This window comes from Balaenoptera borealis, assembly GCF_965194805.1.
Source record: "Balaenoptera borealis genome assembly, chromosome: 15".
Taxonomy (NCBI): domain Eukaryota; kingdom Metazoa; phylum Chordata; class Mammalia; order Artiodactyla; family Balaenopteridae; genus Balaenoptera; species Balaenoptera borealis.
In genome coordinates, this window is record NC_138871.1 from 62,397,736 (window position 1) to 62,417,627 (window position 19,892).

At 40.3% G+C, this 19,892-nt stretch overlaps 1 protein-coding gene across 8 annotated transcripts in view; it reads left to right on the forward strand.

Moving 5' to 3' along the window:
• The first annotated feature begins 1,357 nt into the window (after positions 1-1,357).
• FEZ2 (fasciculation and elongation protein zeta 2) overlaps positions 1,358-19,892 on the forward strand; it is an 84,934-nt gene continuing 66,399 nt past the window's right edge. For 7 of the 8 annotated variants that reach the window (XR_014234769.1, XR_014234770.1, XR_014234771.1 and 4 more), the window contains exons 1-5: positions 1,358-1,663; positions 5,762-5,870; positions 12,397-12,513; positions 15,252-15,393; positions 16,715-16,983. Coding sequence is in view for 2 of the 8 variants with exons in the window: in XM_082356805.1 (XP_082212931.1) it covers positions 1,410-1,663; positions 5,762-5,870; positions 12,397-12,513; positions 15,252-15,393; positions 16,715-16,983 (891 nt within the window). In the remaining 6 variants the exon portion in view is untranslated. The remainder of the gene's footprint in view (positions 1,664-5,761; positions 5,871-12,396; positions 12,514-15,251; positions 15,394-16,714; positions 16,984-19,892) is intronic. The other variant, XM_082356806.1, reaches the window with a different exon arrangement.

Here is a 19,892-nt window from a genome sequence, read left to right on the forward strand (position 1 = left end):
CTAAATGAAGTATTTGATTACTGCAGTCCAAAGATACTGCTTCTATCAGCTCCTAGGTATTTGTTGCCCCTACATATTCACACTCCCTTAGAATTATATCTTTTCCCCTAATTTTTTTTTTGATGGTAAAATACACATAACATAAAATTACCATCTTAACCATATTCAAGTGTACAGTTTAGTGGTATTAGGTACATTTATATTCTTTTTTTTTTTTTTTTTTTTTTATGTGGGATCTTAGTTCCCCGACCAGGGATGGAACCGATGCTCCCTGCAGTGGAAGCGTGGAGTCCTAACCACTGGACTGCCAGGTAAGTCCCCTGTGTAGTTATTTTTAAAATTTATTTATTTTTATTTAATTTTGGCTGTGTTGGGTCTTCGTTTCTGCGCGAGGGCTTTCTGTAGTTGCGGCAAGTGGGGGCCACTCTTCATCGCGGTGCGCGGGCCTCTCACTATCGTGGCCTCTCTTGTTGCGGAGCACAGGCTCCAGACGCGCAGGCTCAGTAGTTGTGGCTCACGGGCTCAGTTGCTCCGCGGCATGTGGGATCTTCCCAGACCAGGGCTCGAACCCGTGTCCCCTGCATTAGCAGGCAGATTCTCAACCACTGCGCCACCAGGGAAGCCCATTTATATTCTTGAGTAACCATCTCCAGTGCTCTTCATCTTGCAAAACAAATTCAATACACATTAAACAGTAACTCTCTACTCCCAATTATACGTTTTGGTATAAACGCTTTCCAGTTTTATCACTCTAACTGCATTGTAAGCCCGTTGTAGGGAGCAGTCATGTATTAGTTATAAAACATACACATTTGGTACTTACTGTCAGGCACTGTTCCAAGTGCTTTGCAAATATTAACTCGCATAATTGTTCATCTTTGTATGTTGCAGAGGGTCTAGCACGTGCTTTACACGTGGGAGACATAAAATATTTGTGGAATGAATTTTGGTACCATTTAAGCATTTCCAAGTGACTATTGCTGTTCTTCTGGTTGAAAAGTTACCAAAGGAGCCAGATTACTTTGGGGAAATGATCTGGGGAGTAATCTGACACTGGGTGCAAGTTTAAAGAAGTCCTTTATTTTAGCCACATTTAGGCCAGGTTCCCACTAAGGAAATCTTAGAGTAAAGCTATTCCTGAATGATAGACTATAGGAAGTGACTCAACGCAGTTAAAGTTTTCCTTTCTACCGGGACCAGCGCTCAACTCAAAGAAGACTCAGGAGAAGGGAAGACCCCGGGGCTGCAAGGCCCCGGGAGAGGGCCAAGCCTCCGCGGGAGGTAGGGGGTGGGGCCTCGGGCGGGGCGGTACTTCGGGGGCGGGGCCAGACCGCGGGGCCGGGGCCGGGGCCGGCGCCGGGGCGTGGCGGGGCGGGGCGCGGCGGGGCGCGCGACTGCACCAGGCGACGATGGCGGCGGACGGGGACTGGCAGGATTTCTATGAGTTCCAGGAGCCGGCCCTGAGCCTCCAGGACCAGGAGAACTGTAACGCGAGCCCCGAGGCCGAAGCAGGTCCGGGCGGGGGAGGCGACGGCTTCCCAGCGCTGGCCTGCAGCTTGGAGGAAAAGCTGAGCCTGTGTTTCCGTCCCTTGGGTCCGGGTGCCGAGCCCCCCAGGGCGGCCGTGCGGCCCATCACCGAGTGCAGCCTCCTGCAGGGGGACGAGTGAGTGCGGGTCCCGGCCGGGAGCGGGCGGGAGCCTCCTCTGCCCCTCGTCCAGCCCCTCGGCCTGCCTGCCGGCCCTCAGTCAACAGCCTCGGCGGGACTCTGGCCGCAGGCTCCTCCCCGCACCCTCCTTCCGCCTCCATCAACTCCGGGGTCCCGCCCCTCCGTGTTCTCCCACCTCCTTCCTTGGGGCTTTCGGCCTCTGCGCCCCTGGCTATTTAAATCCCCTGCTCCCCTGGCCCCCAACGAACCCTTAAACGTCCTCCTCCTTCCTAGAAACCAACTCCTGTTTGGTTTAGAGGGGAGTCTTGTACACTGCCCCGTAGTTTAGAGATAGTATCTCCTCGGGCACATGTGTAGACATTCATTCATTCAACTAGCATTTTTTAAGCGCCGGCTACGTGCCAGAGACTGCTTCGCACTGGGAATACCAAGATGACTGGACATTACCCCTCTCAAGCAGAGGGCAACCTAGGGTGGGAGCTAGATTTGTAAACAAACATTTGTATGGGTGTGACAAACGCTCTAATGGATATATGTACAAAATATAGGAGATTTAGTGTGTGTGTGTGTGTGTGTGTGTGTGTGTGTGTGTGTGTGAGAGAGAGAGAGAGAGAGAGAGAGTCAGGAAGGACTTCATAGGGAAAGAAGTGTGAGAACTGGACCCTGATGGGTGAGTGGGAGTTTGCCTGGCAGGTGAAAAAAGCTAGCATTCTAGCTCAGGGATACAGCACATGCAAAGGTACTGACGTTGAAGCAGCGTTTTTGCTACAGGAATTTATTGGCTCCATCTGAGAGCCCAGGTTGAGTGTGAGTTCCCACAGAGGCATAAAGGAAAAGCTCTGGTTATTAATAGCAAGGATCTCCTAGTCTGGTAGGGAGACCAATGCATAAACAGGTAATTATTACAGAATCATCTAAGTGCAATGATAGGAAATTCGCAGGGCTTTATGAGAGCTAGGGGAATGGAGGGACAGAGGTTATTTAACTGCCCAGAAACCCAGTTATAATTTGGTTAGATAAGGGTTGTAATTATGTACCATAGTTTTACTCCAGAAGATACAGAAAGGAATGATGAAAGTGAGGGAATTTGACAATATTGTAATGTAGGGGGAGAGGAGCCCTGGAGAGGCTGAGGGTGAAATTATGGAGTAAACACTGAGGTTGTGGGTAGGGGTGAGTTTTCAGAGCATTGAAGGGATGGAGAGGTTAGGGAAGAATTCTTGAGAGAAGGATTCATGGGCATAGAAAGGGGCTTGTCAGTTTCCTCTGTGAATCAGAAGATTTATCAGGAAGAGGGGGTTGGGAATGGGGGCCTGTAAACATAGCTTAGCAGTGGTTCAGGCCCAGCTATGCTTGGAGACTATATCTTTTCATTGCTACCTCTGTACACTGTTCTGCCCAGGCATAGAAGGAAAAGTTTTTGATTGGATATTATACACACAGATATGCATGCAATCAGTGGCAAAAGATGACATTTTAAACAGTCTATTCCCAAAGAGAAGGTAGTGTTATACATAGATCTATATACTCGGAATCACTAGACTCAGGACATTCTCTGGATTTTAAAATTATATTTATTATACATTTGGGTTTATTAAGAATAACTTCTCAAAACAGATTAGTGGTTTGTACACAGATAAGATTCCCTATTTTTGCATCACCTGTACTGTCTGAGAAGTAGTGTATTTTAGCCTTTGCTTAAATCTTTGGTTGATATAAAACTTAAAAGTTTTGTTACTCTTGATAATGGTTTAGTAGATAGTAGATGTTATGTTGGTGGTACAGCATGTCACTTGATTTGGGAATGCATAAGAAATCTGTCTCTCTTTTCTGAGCTGGGGTTGCTCACCACTCGCATTGTCCCTGTTCTATTGCATAAATCTGCTCTCCATTGCTTGATAGAGTCCATTCCTGTTTCTTTCACTAGAGAGGGCTGAGAATTCTTTCACCCAGATAGTGCCTTGCCTTAGGGCACTTTATTTCACTTCTGAGTCCTGGTTTTAGTTTTGGTTAAATACAGATTGTGCTTATCTGCTAAAGTTTTACTTTAGTAGGGTCTGGTGTGGGATTCAATGTCAGCAGGACTTTGACCTTTGGAAAAGAGCTGCCCTGCTAGTTGTTTATGACTGGCTGTAATACTTTATGATAAGGATGAAGGCAGTTCATGTCTTGACTGGAGAATTCTACAAATCTTTCAGTTAACTCGGCCCTATGTCTTTCCAACCACAAACGTTCTGGCCCTGGTGAAGATAGAGGATGGTGAATTGTGCTTCATTTTCTTGGTAGATCAAATTCACCCACAGTCAGTTCTACATGAAATCTTACACTCCACTTGTCCTTTTATTATAGCCTCATTTAAGAAGGAGCAAACAAGCAGACAAAACAAACCTCAAAAACTCTGGACTGTCTTCACCTACTAGAATATGCTAGTAGTTCCTACCCAGGGTTAGATACATGGTCAGTTATTCAGTATTTGCAAATCTTTTACCCAGGAAGATGTGGGCCAGAGAAACCCAGCAAGTTTAGCATCCAGAAGTGTTGTTTCCAATTTGAGCACATTGGCATTAGAGGAGATGATTCCTGCTGAGAGGAGGATAGGAATGAACCATGCATATGGGAGATTTTCTGGGTAAATGAGCCAGTTTTCTAGAGCTTTTTGGGTTCACATTTTCATTGAGGCTAATGTGCATTCCAAAGCCAGACATCATTTTGGAATTTTTGGCAGTTGTGGTCACATTGCTTCTTCTCTTTAGCACCAAATCCCAATTCATTAAATCAGTATGTTGTTTCTCTATTTTAAAGCTTGCATTCTTATTTTTATGTTCCCGGTGGTCTTGTTTTTGTATCCTAGTATCTTACATGCTTGGGAATAAAACCCACCCAATTTTTTAGTGGCTTATTCACAATTGGATACCTGTTATAAATGTTAGGGTGTTTTTGGTTTTTTTGGTTTTTTCTTTATGACTTGTATGTGTGTATCTCTGGCCATTAAGTAGCTTGTATGTGTAGTGTTTAACTTTACTTACCCTAATTAAATTTCATCTCATTTATATTTCTGAACTCATGTTTTTCATATAATGTCATTTAAAAGAAGAATGCTGGTTAATGCTTTGGGACTGAAATTAATTTTGGTCATGAAATTGGAGTTTGCAGTCCTTATTCCGGTGTGGTTTGGGACTTTTCTCAATACAACTCATTTGAATTAATGCTTAGAGTAATAGAGTTGGAAGGAATGTCTGCTATTCTTGTCCAAGCTTCTCGTTTGAAAAAGTCCAGCTAACACCTACAGAGGTTAAGGGACATGGTCAAAGACTCATTGAGGATGAATGTAGACAAGTCTGTTTTCTGAATTTAGTCAAGTGCCCTTTTCATTTTACCCTGTTGCCTCCCCAAAATGCTGTTTGATAATAAGGAAGGGTAACTGCACTGGGTATAATCTGCATTTTATTGTGAACTCCCTTTCTTTCCCTTTTCATCTTATCTTAGTCTTAGTCTATTATAAATTAGATATTAAACCCTAGTCTCACATTGAGACTGAATTCTTTCTCCAGAAAATTCTTTCTCTTTGGTTAGAGAGAGATTATTCATTCTATGAAATAGTCTATATGTTTGGAAGTTACAGAAGAAAAATAAGTATAAAGCACAGTGTATTTACTACATGTTTTGGCTTGAGAAACATTGTTTAACCTTCCTGTGCTTTAGTTTCTATCTGTCAAATGGGGATAATAACAGTTCTTCATAATACTGTTTTTGAGGATTAAATGAGTTAATGTATGTAAATTGCTTAGAATATATGTAAATTGCTTACTTAGAGCCTGGCACAGGATACAGTGGAAATGTCAGCTCTCGACTTTGTGAGAGTTTTCTATGTCCTGTCACCTTCCCTCAGGACTTCTTGTCAGGCCCAGTGATAGGATTTTCCTTTTGTCTTTTTCTGGAGTCTCTACTTTGTTGATGCTTTTCTGAGAAACAATAGCCTCCTGTTTTTCTGCTTTGATACTTTTTGTTCTCTCTTTCACTGTAGTACTAGGTATCTGTTTAATAATGACATACAGAATGTTAACTTTCATTGATTGTAGTTTTCTTCTTTTTAAGGATTTGGAATGCCCTGACAGATAATTACGGAAATGTAATGCCTGTAGACTGGAAGTCATCCCATACTAGGACCTTGCATTTACTTACTCTGAACCTCTCAGAAAAAAGGGTAAGTTAGGAATTGCACCAGTAGTTTCTGAATAACTGATTCTGATAATGGAACTAAAAAGTAGCATTTCTGTTTAACCACAGTTGGTTGAGTTGCTTCTTATTTCCAAGCTTATCGCAATTGGAGTGGCCCTCTTTTGCCATCTCGGTTCTGCTACTGTCAGCTTGCTAGCACTTCCCTCCAATTCTTCCCCAGCACACAACTTTTTTATGTTCAGGTAAATTTTCATCACCTGTGTATGAATAGCAATGATCAGCATTTTTTTCCAGCTTAAATAACATAATTTTGATGTGCTGAGAACACTCAGTAAGAACCCTAGCCTTTGATTTAATATATAGAGGGTACTGGAATATCTACAGAGAGTTAGTTAACTTTCTGATGAATTTAATGACTTGCTAGATGTGACATATCATCTGAAGATTGTGTTTTTCTGTGAATATTGGGGAACCTTTAAAAGATTTCAGTTCTTGGCTTTTTAATGTGTTCTTGGCTACCTGTTGGAGGCTGCTATATATGTCTTGGAACTGTAAAGTGAAGACACCTTGAGTAAGAAGTGTGAGCACAGGTGATAGGACAACAAGGCGGACAGAAAAACGAAGAGAATTGCTTTAAGTGGAAAATCACAGTGTGGTTTAAAGCTGATGAGAAACGAGGCCAAATGGAAGTTTCAGGGCCTGACTCTTTAAATTCTTCATCAAATAGCAGTGTCAGCTCATGCCAGGTCTTTTGGCATGCTCCGTATTTCATTAAGTGTATTTGTGTAATTACCGAGAGTATAATGCAGTAGGGCTGTGAGTATTTTAAATCATTTTCTGAAATGATTTTCTTAAAAATGTGATTCAGAAAAGCTTGCTCCCTACTATTTTCTTGTAAAATATATAATTCTGACTATATTTCTTTGTATTCTAGTAGATATAGGATTTATTATTTGTACCAATTATTAATCCCCTTAAGCTGTTTTGCAGGCTGACCTGACATACATTTAGGGAAAGGAATAAAACAAAATATCTTATGATCTGTCTTCTGTTTATTTGCATCTTAGCTATCATTCTGGGCTTAGTTCAAGTTTCCCTTCCTCTCTGAAGCTTCCTATTACTGTTTTAGCCTTTGCTGATCTCATGGAATTATATAATTTTAGAGTTGGAAGGGACTTTAAAGGACACTTAATCCAGTCTCTCATTTGGGGGGAATCCCCATCTACAGCATCTCTGACAGACGGTCATTTTGCCATGGCCTCAATCCTGGCACGGAAGGAAAATGCACTCCTCTCTGTGGGAACTGGTTACGCTTGTTGGGGTGTGAAAATCGTAAAGGACTTATCTGTCCCACAGAATTTAGCCCCCTAGTCTCCTGCGTGCTGGTCCTCACAGTACTTTGTCCATGTCTCAAATCATTATTGTGTTCTCTTATTATGTATCTGGGTCTGTCATTAGATTGTAACCTCCTGGTAGGTATCTTTGTCTTTCAGTAACCACCACTGTGCCTGGCACATACTGATTACTAAGACAAGTGTTTGTTGAGTGAACAAATGAATAATCTCATCAGTGAGGCTATATAAGGTCAGAGACCATGGTGGAAAGTTTTTTTTGAATGTTTTCTATATTATTTAACATAATGTTGAATCCACAATAGCCAGTCAATGAGTACTTTTTTGTTTGACATATTAAAAAATAGTAGAGAAGAGATCTTTTCATAGTTTCAAAGGGAAGTACATTAGTAGCATGAATGGAACACTCTAATCCAGTTTCATTGAATATTGTTATTTGGTTACCTCTGGGGGCGTCACTCCCTTTATCTGCCTTTTGACTGTTTTCAGTGCTAGAGCAATGGCATAGCCAAGGGTAGTGATTAGTAATGATGTGGAGTTTAGTACTAGTACTGGTTGTGAAAGCCTTACCTGGAAAACTCAGCAAGTTAAAATGGACAAGTGATCATCTAACATCTGTCTGTCTTGACATGACTACCCAGGTGTTGAATACAACTGAGATGAGAAGTCTAGTCCTCAGGAATGAGTAGCACACATTAAGTTCCTGAAGAACAAATGCACAACAAGGTACGATATAAGAAGCAACCATGTTATTAGGTAGCATATAATTAATTTTTTTTAACCTGGGAAGTTGCCAACTGTGTGCTCTATTCTTTTCATAACTGAACTATGCACAATTTACCTTTCAGAAGCATTCTTTAGATTATTCCAGTTGTATAACAGTATCTATATGAAATTTTTATTTTTTAAATTTATTTATTTTATTATTTATTTTTGGCAGTGTTGGGTTTTCGTTGCTGTGCGCAGGCTTTCGGTAGTTGAGGCGAGTGGGGGCTACTCCTTGTTGTGATGCGCAGGCTTCTCATTGCTTTGGCTTCTTTCATTGCGGAGCACGGGCTCTAGGTGCACGGGCTTCAGTAGTTGTAGCGCATGGGCTCAGTAGTTGTGGCTCGTGGGCTCTAGAGCGCAGGCTCAGTAGTTGTGGCTCACGGGTTTAGTTGCTCCGCGGCATGTGGGATCTTCCTGGACCAGGACTCGAACCCGTGTCCCCTGTGTTGGCAGGTGGGTTCTTAACCACTGCGCCACCAGGGAAGTCCCCTATATGAAATTTTTGACAAAAGGGGAAGAGGTTTCTTTTTGGTTAGGATGAGAAAAACAGGAAACCATAGTTCCCTAGATTTGTTTTTAATTTTTTTTTCATTGATGTTTAAGATGGCACACTTCTAAATTTGATGGGTCTTTTCTAGAGTAAGGCAACTGGTACATTCCAAGTTCTTACATGGGCACATTTTTTCCATTTGAGGCAGCTTCAGTTTTATAGAGGGAAACAGAACCATGGCTCTGTATCTAAACCTGGCATAGGAAGGAGTGATGGGAATGTTTGGCAAAGAGGCACATTGATGCCGAGTGGGAGCATGAATGATGATACCCATGACAGTCAAGGTTAATTTTCAAAGCCCGAAAGGGATTCCAGCCCTTAGCATATGCCATCTCTGTGGGGAATGGGCTTGGCTCCCTCTCTGGAAAGATGGTCTGGGATCATTATTTCTGTTGTCATGGAAATTTATTCTAATGGCTTATTGGTGTCACTCATGTGTTTTGGCAATAGCTGTAAACCTGTTCTAAATCCAGTGCCATTCTTGATCATGCGTATGTGATAGAATGCTTCTAAATCATTTTGCCTTAGGAACATCTCCTGTGCCGTGTTTTTCCTTCTATCATGAGGATTTCTTCAGGGACAGGGACTTTGTTTAATGCACCTTTTTATCTTCAAGAGTAGAAACAGAAGATAATAATGGCTTCCTTAGGAGTAATTTTAAAATTAAAACTTTCACTTGTCTATAAGGGGAAAAATAAGACAAAACTATGGTCCTCAAGTCACAACATAGAGTTGTGATTTTGGGGGAGGGTGTTGAAGTTTTAGGATCAGTGAATGTAATTGTTAGGTACTCTACATCATCGTACACCCTCGTGTGGCACTTTTCATCTCCACTTCTACTATCTTGAAATCAAACATCCTCTCTCATCAAGAGCCAAATCTCTTGACCTTTCTCCTTTCTTATTAACAGGATAACTGTCTAGTTTAAAAAAGTGAACTAAAGCTATAGGACTTAACATGAAAAAGCAGCCTCTGCCCTACTTACCGCATCATCCTTGATTTCATTTACCAGAGGCAACCACTTTCAACTACTTCAACTGTTTCGTCCAGCAGATAACATTCTCCTATCATTTTACTTGATTTTATTCAACTTAAACTTTATTCATTTACTTTCTACCCAGAGGATGAGGGTTTAGTACTCTCAAAGTCTTCCCTCCAGCCCTCCAACCACAACCCTCAGAAAAACTTTTGCTTCCCTCATCTTCCTAATATAATTATGTCAAAATTTTTGGTTATATTAACCTTCATAATTCATATTGACCTTTCTTTTAAAAATTAATTAATTTATTTATTTTTGGCTGTGTTGGGTCTTTGTTGCTGCACGCGGGATTTCTCTAGTTGTGGCGAGTGGGGGCTACTTTTCATTGCGGTGTGCAGGCTTCTCATTGCGGTGGCTTCTCTTTATTGCGGAGCATGGGCTCTAGGCACATGGGCTTCAGTAGTTGTGGCACGAGGGCTCAGTAGTTGTGGCTCATGGGCTTAGTTGCTCCGCAGCATGTGGGATCTTCCCGGACCAGGGCTTGAACCCGTGTCCCCTGCATTGGCAGGTGGATTCTTAACCACTGAGCCACCAGGGAAGCCCTATATTGACTATATAAATGTTCACATTTAAGTACATTTTATGATTGCGTGTCCTCTTTTTTTTTGCTTTTTTGTTTTTTCTTAAGGTAGTAATAATTGCCTTTTTGTGGTTGATTTAGGTTATCATTAGCTCACTAATTCAACCTCAACAGAGCCATAAAAGTCATTTTAGTAAGTGAAACACACTAGGTAATCTGTCAGGCTTTCTTTCTCTTTTTCTTTCATGCTTTTCTTGATTCCTCTGCAGTAACAATTCTAATCTGAACTGGTTACTCTCTAGTTTAGCTCCACAGTCATCATTCTGGGATCTTTACTTCACTATTATTATAAGAATTCCCTTCACCTCTTTCTTGTGTTAGATCCTATGTCTGCTTCCTTTTTGGTTTTCCTCCTGGTTTTAATGGAACATACTCTGCATGGCTTTCTGAGAAAGGGTACCTGAGAGGTAAATTCTTTGAGAAATTGAATGTCTGAAAATCTCTTTATTCTAACCCCCTACCTAATTGTTAGTTTAGCTGGATATAGGATTCTAGGGTGGAATTTATTGAAACATGGAAATTGCATTGATTTTTTAAGTCTCTTTTGTTGCTGTTGAGAATTCAAATGACATGTTGATTTCTGATCCTTTTAATGTGATGGTTTTTTCTCTCTGGAAGCTTTTAGGGTTTTTTTTTCTTCCCCCACACAGCTTTTTGAAATTTCATATGTTGAAGGCTATGTCCAGGCCTTTCCTAGCCTGATGGTACAGTGAGAAATCGAATGTGGAGGTGTGTCATCACCGTGATACAGCATGGCATTGCAGTATGTGGTAGCAGATAGAGCTGGAGTGCTGATGTGGCTCCTCCCCCAGCCTAATGTTATGAAAGGCAGCATGTCAGTGTTTTTCTTTGCACTTCTCACCTGCAGGTTTCTTATTCTGTGGGGTGTATTCACCATTAAACTTCAGACCTGTAGGAGCTAGGGAGGCAGTAGGGACCTACATCCATCCAATTGTACCTTCAGTTTTTATATATATCCTCTGTACTGGTAAATAATTTTCCCAGGTAAAATATATATTTTTTAAATTACGTACTATCTGCTAGAACTACACGGTTGCTTCTTACGTAGTTCCTAGTTGCCCATTTGTTCTTTGGGAACTCAGTGTGCCACTCCTTCTGATGAATAGAGTTCTAGTTTTGTCCTAGTCATCGTCTGAATGGTCATGTCATGATGGATAGATGATCACTTGTCCATTTTAATCTGCTGGGTTTTCCAGGTCAGGCCTTTATAGTTAGTAAAGGTGAGGTCATTATTATAGGGGCTGTTGATATTCATGTGGGCAGGTTAAGAGACACCATACGATGTAGACATGGTGCAATACCCTGGTGGTGGCAACAGCAAGCAGCCCTTTAGCACCCTTAGGCATGAAGAGAGGTAAGGAGAGGGAGAAGTTACCAGAACCTGGGGAGAGTAGCTATGGGGGAGAGGTCAGCTGGACAGGAGCTGCAGCCTTTGGAATCTGGTAGGGAGGGAGACAGCAGAATAAATGCCCAGCCCTTCCCCTCCTGCCTTCCAGTCTCCTGTTAGTGTCTACCAGTGTGTTAACCCACCTGGAAGCCAGAAGTCAAGGGCATCCTTTGATGTAGCTCATAAAGGTCAGCCTCCGGGGGCACAGATTGGGGAGAAAAACGGTAGTGAGGCAAAGAGAAAATCTCCAGTAGTTTGGTTTAAAGATATTTTTGGAACCTAGAAATACTCTTTTTTGGAAGAAGAGATAGATATTCAACTGGAAGGGCTCAATATGATCCTCGTGGACAATTGCCATCTGCCAGGGAGTTGATTACTTATCTTTTACTCTGTTAAAGTTAGTTACTCGCAAACTAACTTCTGTGTTTTCTGTGGAATTTTTACATATACTAATCTTCCTATTAGATCATTAATTAAATAACATTTGCCCCTGTCTCCCGCCCCTCCCGCCCCATTTGCTACAATTCCCTACAAATTGCTATCGAACACCATATATTTTTGTACTTCCTAGACACTCTTCCCCTTGGAATAAATAGCTAAGTGTGTGTCCGTTTGGGCAAGAGGGGATATATGCAGCACCTTAATTTCATATTTATTCTACATTCCTCTCATTTCTGTTTGAGATGACTATGCAAAGCACCTCACACACTGCCTGGTACGGAGCAGCTGTAATAATATCTGCTTTTTGAAGCTCTCAGCAGATGCTTCCCTCTGCAGCCTCCTTTACCCAGATGCTTCGACTTTGTTGTGATCAGAATGTCCTCCTCTTAACAGTGGGTAGTTTTTGTTTTTAGACGAGTGACAGCTTGCTCTTTGATACCTCAGACGATGAGGAGCTGAGAGAACAGCTGGATATGCATTCAATCATCGTCTCCTGCGTTAACGACGAGCCCCTCTTCACGGCAGACCAGGTACAAAGGAGAATCCCATCCATCAAGGGAAGGGATCCTCGGCTGAAAAACGATTTCTTATTGTGGCCATAAGTGATGGGGTGTTGGAATTTACTTATTTCTATTGTATTTTCTGGTAATACAGGCTTAACAGTTTTCTCCTGAGGAAAGAAGAAAGTATATGATGTAATCTGAAGCAGCTGGATTATGTTAGTTGGGAAGATTTTTCAATATATGCAATTTTCCAAGATAAGCATTGTTAAAGCAGTACAGCGGGTTACTTTAAAAGAGGGTTATTACTTACACTGGAATCAGAAAAAATCCTGTGAATTTTCTTCTTTCTTTACATTTAACCAGACATGGGCAAACTATATCTGTGCAGAAATTATCTAGTTTCTCTAAAACCTATGTAGAAATCATTAGCACTTATTAGAAGTCTTTATTGTGTACCCAGGAAAGAAGTGAGCATTAGTCCTGTGGAATGCTCTAATAATGTCAACCCTGTATTCATTTAAAACCAGTTGAATCAGCTTTCTCATTTTCTAAATACTCTTCCCACTTCTGCTGTATTGTCAAACTTTGGTGCAAGAGCTTCTTCCTGAAGTCAAGTGTTCCACAGCTACTGGGACTGTGAGTTCTACCGCACTGTGTTTTTAGGCTGGAAAGACAAGGCCGGTAAAGAGAGATATTGTGGCAAGATTGGGAGGAGTACGTTAAAAATGTGTCATTTTGATGCTCCTCTTAGTCATATTTGTGGTTGGATTGTCCGAAGCTTGGAAAGAGCATGGTGCTTAAAAAACAAGATAGTAAGTTAGAGGGCTGAGTGCGGTACAGCCTGATATTCCAGTGAAAGTTCATTGTCTCCTCCGTACTCTGCCTGAAAACCATTAGCTATCTCTGCTTTTCATACTGAGAGGACTTCCCTGGTGGCGCAGTGATTAAGAATCTGCCTGCCAATGTAGGGGACACGGGTTCGAGCCCTGGTCTGGGAAGATCCCACATGCCACGGAGCAACTAAGCCTGCGAGCCACAACTACTGAGCCCATGAGCCATAACTACTGAAGCCCGCGTGCCTAGAGCCCATGCTCCACAACAAGAGAAGCCAACGCAACGAGAAGCCCGCGCACTGCAACGAAGAGTAGCCCCCACTCGCCACAACTAGAGAAAGCCTGTGCGCAGCAACGAAGACCCCAACGCAGCCATAAATAAGTAAATAAATTAAAAAAAAAAAAAAAAAGGACGGAGAGAAACAGATTCTGTAGCCTCTTTCAGTGTCTCATTTTCCTGTTTAAAATGCCTGTTTTGGAAACTCTTCTTACTAATTAGCATAATCCCCACTCGCTCAGGTTTACCTGTTTTTCCTTAGTACTAAGTGTTATACGTTAGGCTTGATGATTCATATTGTATTTTTTTAAATAGTTTTTTTAAACTCTTAGGTCCATTTTTTTTAAAAAATTATTTTTATTTTTATTGAAGTATAGTTGATTTACAATATTGTGTTAGTTTCAGGTATACAGCAAAATGATTTGTTTATATATGTATGTATATATCTGTATCTTTAGATTCTTTTCCACTATAATTTATTACTATATATTGAATATAGTTTCCTGTGCTATACAGTAAATCCTTGTTTATCTAGTTTATATATATGGTAGTGTGCATCTGTTAATCCCATACTCCTAATTTATCCCTCCCCCTCCCCTTCGGTAACCATAAGTTTGTATTCTGTGTCTGTGAGTCTGTTTGTTTTGTAAATAAGTTCATTTGTACTATTTTTTAGATTCCACATATAAGTGATATCATATAATATTTGTCTTTCTCTGACTTACTTCACTTAATGTGATAATCTCTAGGTCCATCCATGTTACTGCAAATGGCATTATTTCATTCTTTTTTTATGGCTGAGTAGTATTCCATTGTATATATGTACCACATCTTCTTTACCCATTTATCTGTTGATGGACACTTAGGTTGCTTCCATGTTTTGGCTATTGTAAATAGCCAATTTTCACTGAGTTCTATATCCTTCTCAACTTCTGGAATTTGGAAAAGGACAAGAAACTGCTGTAAGATTTGAGCAACACAGTATATGACAGTGGATCATTGTTTCAAAAGCAGATATATTTCTGAAATTTTCCTGCTTTCATGTAGCTTTTTTTTCCTCTTTAAACTTCTACATTTAAAGTAATTTTTAAATATACCTTTATCTTCCAGTGAATTAATATATGAAATTCTTTTTCTGCTGTTAAAGGAAAATTTTGCTACCATAGAGGTAATTTCTTGCTTTACATATAAATTTTTTTACACTGTTGTATTTTCTAAATTTTATGTCAATTTTATTAAATAGCTTTAGATTGAGCACTTGGATGTGGTATATGGTAAATCTTCTGTCACTTGCTTTCTTTTAACTATGACTATGATCTGGTTCTGGCATGTCTGAAGTAGATTATATGTGTGTTTGTAGCACCATTTCTCAGACATTACGAGATCTGATAGGGCCTACTGAATCCTGATGGACATATTAAATCATATTTTGTTTATTTTTCTGTTTAGTGTATTGTAACTTTTTTTTTTTTTTGGTAAACCATGTGTACTCTTACAGTCAATTTTTGTTATTGAGAACACTGACTCCTGCACACTGTTAGTTAATGGAGAATTTAGTGTACTTCTACTGTGGTTGCTTCAGATGAGTGCCTTGTTACAGCTGGGTCATTTTTCCTATGTGTATTTAATTAACAGTGGTTTGTGTATTTTGGAAGGTGATTGAAGAAATCGAAGAAATGATGCAGGAGTCACCAGACCCAGAAGATGATGAAACACCCACCCAGTCAGATCGGCTTTCAATGCTTTCCCAGGAAATTCAAACTCTTAAGAGGTCTAGTACAAGCAGTTATGAAGAGAGTAAGAAGCCTGACTTAAATCAGTACTCTTTGTGCTTTTGTATACCTCAGCCATGTAGTGGGACCATCTCCAGAAGTCTTTGGCTCTCACAGGCTGTGTTATATACCCTTCCCCTGCCTTCCAGGGGAAGGGTATATATAATATATGCCCCTGCCTACTCGGGGCATATATTCATCATTGCTCAGGGACTGTGTCATACTCACCTTTGAATACTGTATTTGTCTGCTTGGGCTGCTCTAACAAAGTATCACAGGCTGGGCGACTTAAACCACAGAAATTTGTTTCTTACAGTTCTGGAGGCTAGAAGTCCGAGATCAAGGTGTTAGCAGGTCTCATTTCTTCTGAGGCCTCTTCCTTCTGTCCTCACATGGACTTTCCTGTGTGTATCTGTGTCCTAATCTTCTCATTTTTAAGGGCATCAGTCACATTGGATTAGGGCCCACCCTAATGGTTTCATTTTAACTTAATTATCTCTTTGAAGACCCTATCTCCAAATACAGTCATATTCTGAGGTACTGAGGGTTAGAACGTCAATGATGTCCTCTCACATAAAGGGAAGTGCTGAGAAAAAACTGAAAAGGGGTTTCAGGGAATATTCTTCCCTTCATCTTCCCAATTCTCAATAAAACTCACACATTGGGGCATATGTGTTTAAATATGTATTTAGCTTAACACAACATTGTAAAGCAACTATACTCCAGGACTTCCCTGGTGGTCCAGTGGTTAAGACTCCGCCTTCCAACGCAGGGGGTGTGAATTTGATCCCTGGTCAGGGAACTAAGATCCCATATGCTGCGCGTTATGACAAAAAAAAAAAAAAAGTGCAACTATACTCCAATGAAAATTAATAAAAAATATGTATTTAGCTTAATTCTTTCAAATTGCCTTCTCCTCTCTTCAGTGGTGTCCCAGAGCCCTGCTAAGTTGCTTGTGATTTCTTGTCAGCAGGTATTTTCTGTACCCTTCCTCTGCTTTTGTGTTTGTTCTTTTTCTTTTACAAGCTTATTAAGTCTTGACTGAACTACTATTCATGGAATGATTTTTTTTTTTTTAACATCTTTATTGGAGTATAATTGCTTTACTGATTTTTAGACAAGTAAAAAAATTTTGTTATACTTTTCTTCTCAGTCATTTGAGAAGTAACTTTGCCCACCTACCTCTACTCAGACCTGCCCACCAGAAGTTTGAGGAGTCTGAGAAGATCATGAACAATTTAATTACTTAGAATATGATGTTTTGCTCTTTGGCATTAAACACCTTGTTGTGCTGCCTTGAAACATTTTGGTCTTAGTGTCTGCTGTGCTTTGCTTTTTGGTCATAGGAGTGAAAAGGCTGTCTGTATCTGAATTAAATGAACTGCTGGAAGAAATCGAGATGGCCATCAAGGAGTACTCTGAAGAGCTGGTACAGCAGCTGGCCCTGCGAGATGAACTGGAGTTTGAAAAGGAAGTGAAGAACAGCTTTATTTCAGTTCTCATTGAAGTGCAGAACAAACAGAAGGAGCACAAAGAAACAGCCAAAAAGAAAAAGAAACTCAAGAACAGCAGCTCTCAGAATGGGAAGAACGAGAGAAGTCACCTGCCCGGCACAGTAAGTGATGTTTTGCAGGTAACATCGCACACTGGAAACGGCTTCAGTGGTCATTCCAGTGCTTCGGACCAGCAGAGGCGGGCAGGGCCCATGCATACAGGAGTAGGGGTGCTTCTCACCAGAGAGCTAAAGGGATTCTGTTCAAGAATGCCACTGTGCTCTGCTCCTTCAGAAAGGTGTTTTCTTGGTGAGTGTATAATGGTTATCTGGATAATTCAATGCTGAAATATTTAGGAGAGAGGTAAGTGGAAGGAAGAGGGGGAATAAAGGAGAATGTTTGAAAGAAAAAGAAGCTTTAGCAGGTGACCATTTCAATACATCATAAAGTTAATAGGGGTGATTTATGTTCGGCTGGTGGGCAAATGAATGGTATTGCTTTCTTGTTTTTGCTTATCTCTTGTGAGTTGTATAGTAGGAAAAAAAGGGGTGCTTTTAGAGGTAGCTGAACTGTGCTGAGCCTAAAAGCGTAGGTTGACTTGTAAACCATTTCCTCCTGATTTATGAGTGAAGTTGGAATGTGAGGATGTTAGAGGCAGTTACATGACATCGGCCATTTGGCCTAGTATTTGGCAGACTAGAATATTACTGACTGGTGAAAACAACTTTAGGATATTTGAATCTTTGACTCTTGGTATGAAGTTTTTTCTTTTCTGCTTTTCATTTTTCTTAAGGTGTCCTGTTAACTTCACTTGATTAAATTTCATTATAAACATTAACTGTTAAGTATTTGAGATGCATTTCCTTATTGGTCTTATGGCCATTTCATTATTCTTTGATCAGTTGAGACCTTGTACCTTTGTTAAGTATTTGAGATGCATTTCCTTATTGGTCTTATGGCCATTTCATTATTCTTTGATCAGTTGAGACCTTGTACCTTGTCACCTTTATCTTGTTTGTATGTGAAGAAGTGTTGGTTTTATTTTTAGAGTAAAATAAAAGGAGAGAAACCCTTTTTTTTTTTTTTTTTTTTGGTAAGAACACTGGGATTTTAATTTTGTAAACCACATATTCGAGTGCTCAATAACAGAATGTTGCCCATAGAGAATTGGGGCCTGGGCTGAGAACTTGCCTCTGCCCAAATGCAATATCACGCACTACTACCAAGAGCTAACAACAGGTCTGTCCAAATGCTAAGACCAGGGACTTCAAAATCTCCATCTTGAGCCTTACAGGACTTCAGGGCCTTTATCTTTCAGAGGTGGAGGGGCCTGACAGAGGCTTTGAAACCTGCTGAACAACTCCTCCCAGGGCACATCCTGGGACTCAGTTCCAATCCAAAGGCCTTTCTGAAGGTTGTAGTGCAGTTGTCGACCCCAGTCTGTTAGCAGACCCCAGATAGACCCGGGAGAGCTCTAGATGGGCAAAGGGATTTATTTTTCTAAAGGGAGTGTACTTTTTAAATTCATAAAATTGATAACATGGTAATGCAGATCATCACAGACTGGCTGTTACATGGTTTGCAATTATAAAAGTTCTGTCTTTGACTAAGTCTTGATTCACTTTTTTCTAAAGAATACTTATCAGAGAAATAGATCTCATTAATCAGACTCTGATGGAATTGAGGACAGACAGTGCAGTTCTGGGGTGCTGAGCCACCAATGAGAGTTAATACAAACAAAAAGAATCTTACAATTTAGCCCATTCATTATGCTGTTTTTGGCCTATGAGTAAATGCACATTTTCTTAGTGTAATGTCGTTTGTACATAGAAAAGACAGTTTATAAACTGACTTTGCAAAAGTTGCCAGATATGTGGAACAAAATACTTTTTAGAAATGGTAGTATTGGTTGAAAAGTGTTTAGTCACTTCTAGTGACTACAATGAAAAAAACAGACAGCACCCACCAAACTAAAAAAAACCCGCCAAAACATGCAAAAACCAAAACATTTGTTTGAATATACAGTCCTGGAAAGTTTGCTTTAAAATATTAGGGACAATATTTTGTATCTCAGATTTTTAAAAAATTGTACCCTTTAAATCGCCCTGTAATGCAAGTGTGATTAAATAAAATGCTTAGTTAAAAAGTCATAGCATGGTTGGTAATGTCTGCCTGTCTGCTTTTAGGGATTACATGTAAATCCTCCGTTTATTCCTGTTAACACTTGGCTGAGGAAAATAAATGTATCCCTAGAGACATTTAAGGCTTCTTTTTCTAACTCCCATATAAAAAAGGTTAGAGTGGATTCATTGTGTAATTTTACATGGCATTTATATTGAGAAATGGATTTGACAAGGCAACATTTAGGTCTTATTTGAACCTTTATTAGTCTTGAAATAGATTCATAGGAACAGTAAATTTTTTTTTCACAATATTTGGACTTGTGAAGTTGCTTCTTGAGTTCTGATCTGCTATTTGTGTCAAAACCTTTAATCAGGCTAGTAATGGCATGGTTAAACTTGTAGTACTAGTTCCCTCCTTCTTTCTGACGCCTGAAATGATGGCAAAAGACCATTCCATTTGTGACACAAGGAGCCTGAAACCTGTGATTCTGAAAATAGTGGTTGGTGGCTCAAAAGAACCTTAAAGTGAACTGGCCAGTTGGCTAAACAGATTCCAAGATAACTTCCTTTCCAGACCTTTTGTATAATATACAGTTTTGGCAAGGCCTGATCTCTATGAGTTAGCTATCATCAGTGTTACTAATTTCTAAGAATTGGTGATATCGTGCCTTACCTGTTTTCTAATAACATTGGTCACTTTTTTCTTTCTACCTTAGATATGTTTTATTAGCAGGTGACTTGTACTTTTTCCTTAAGCATGGAATAGCTTCCTGCCATTTTTCCTTAGCATATTTCTTTGAAACAAAACATCAATTTGTAGTTGGTATCACACTTTATCCATCATTGCTAGCTTGTTCTCTTAGGTCCAGAGATACTGTAATGAAATACCTGCGTGTGAATAGAACTGA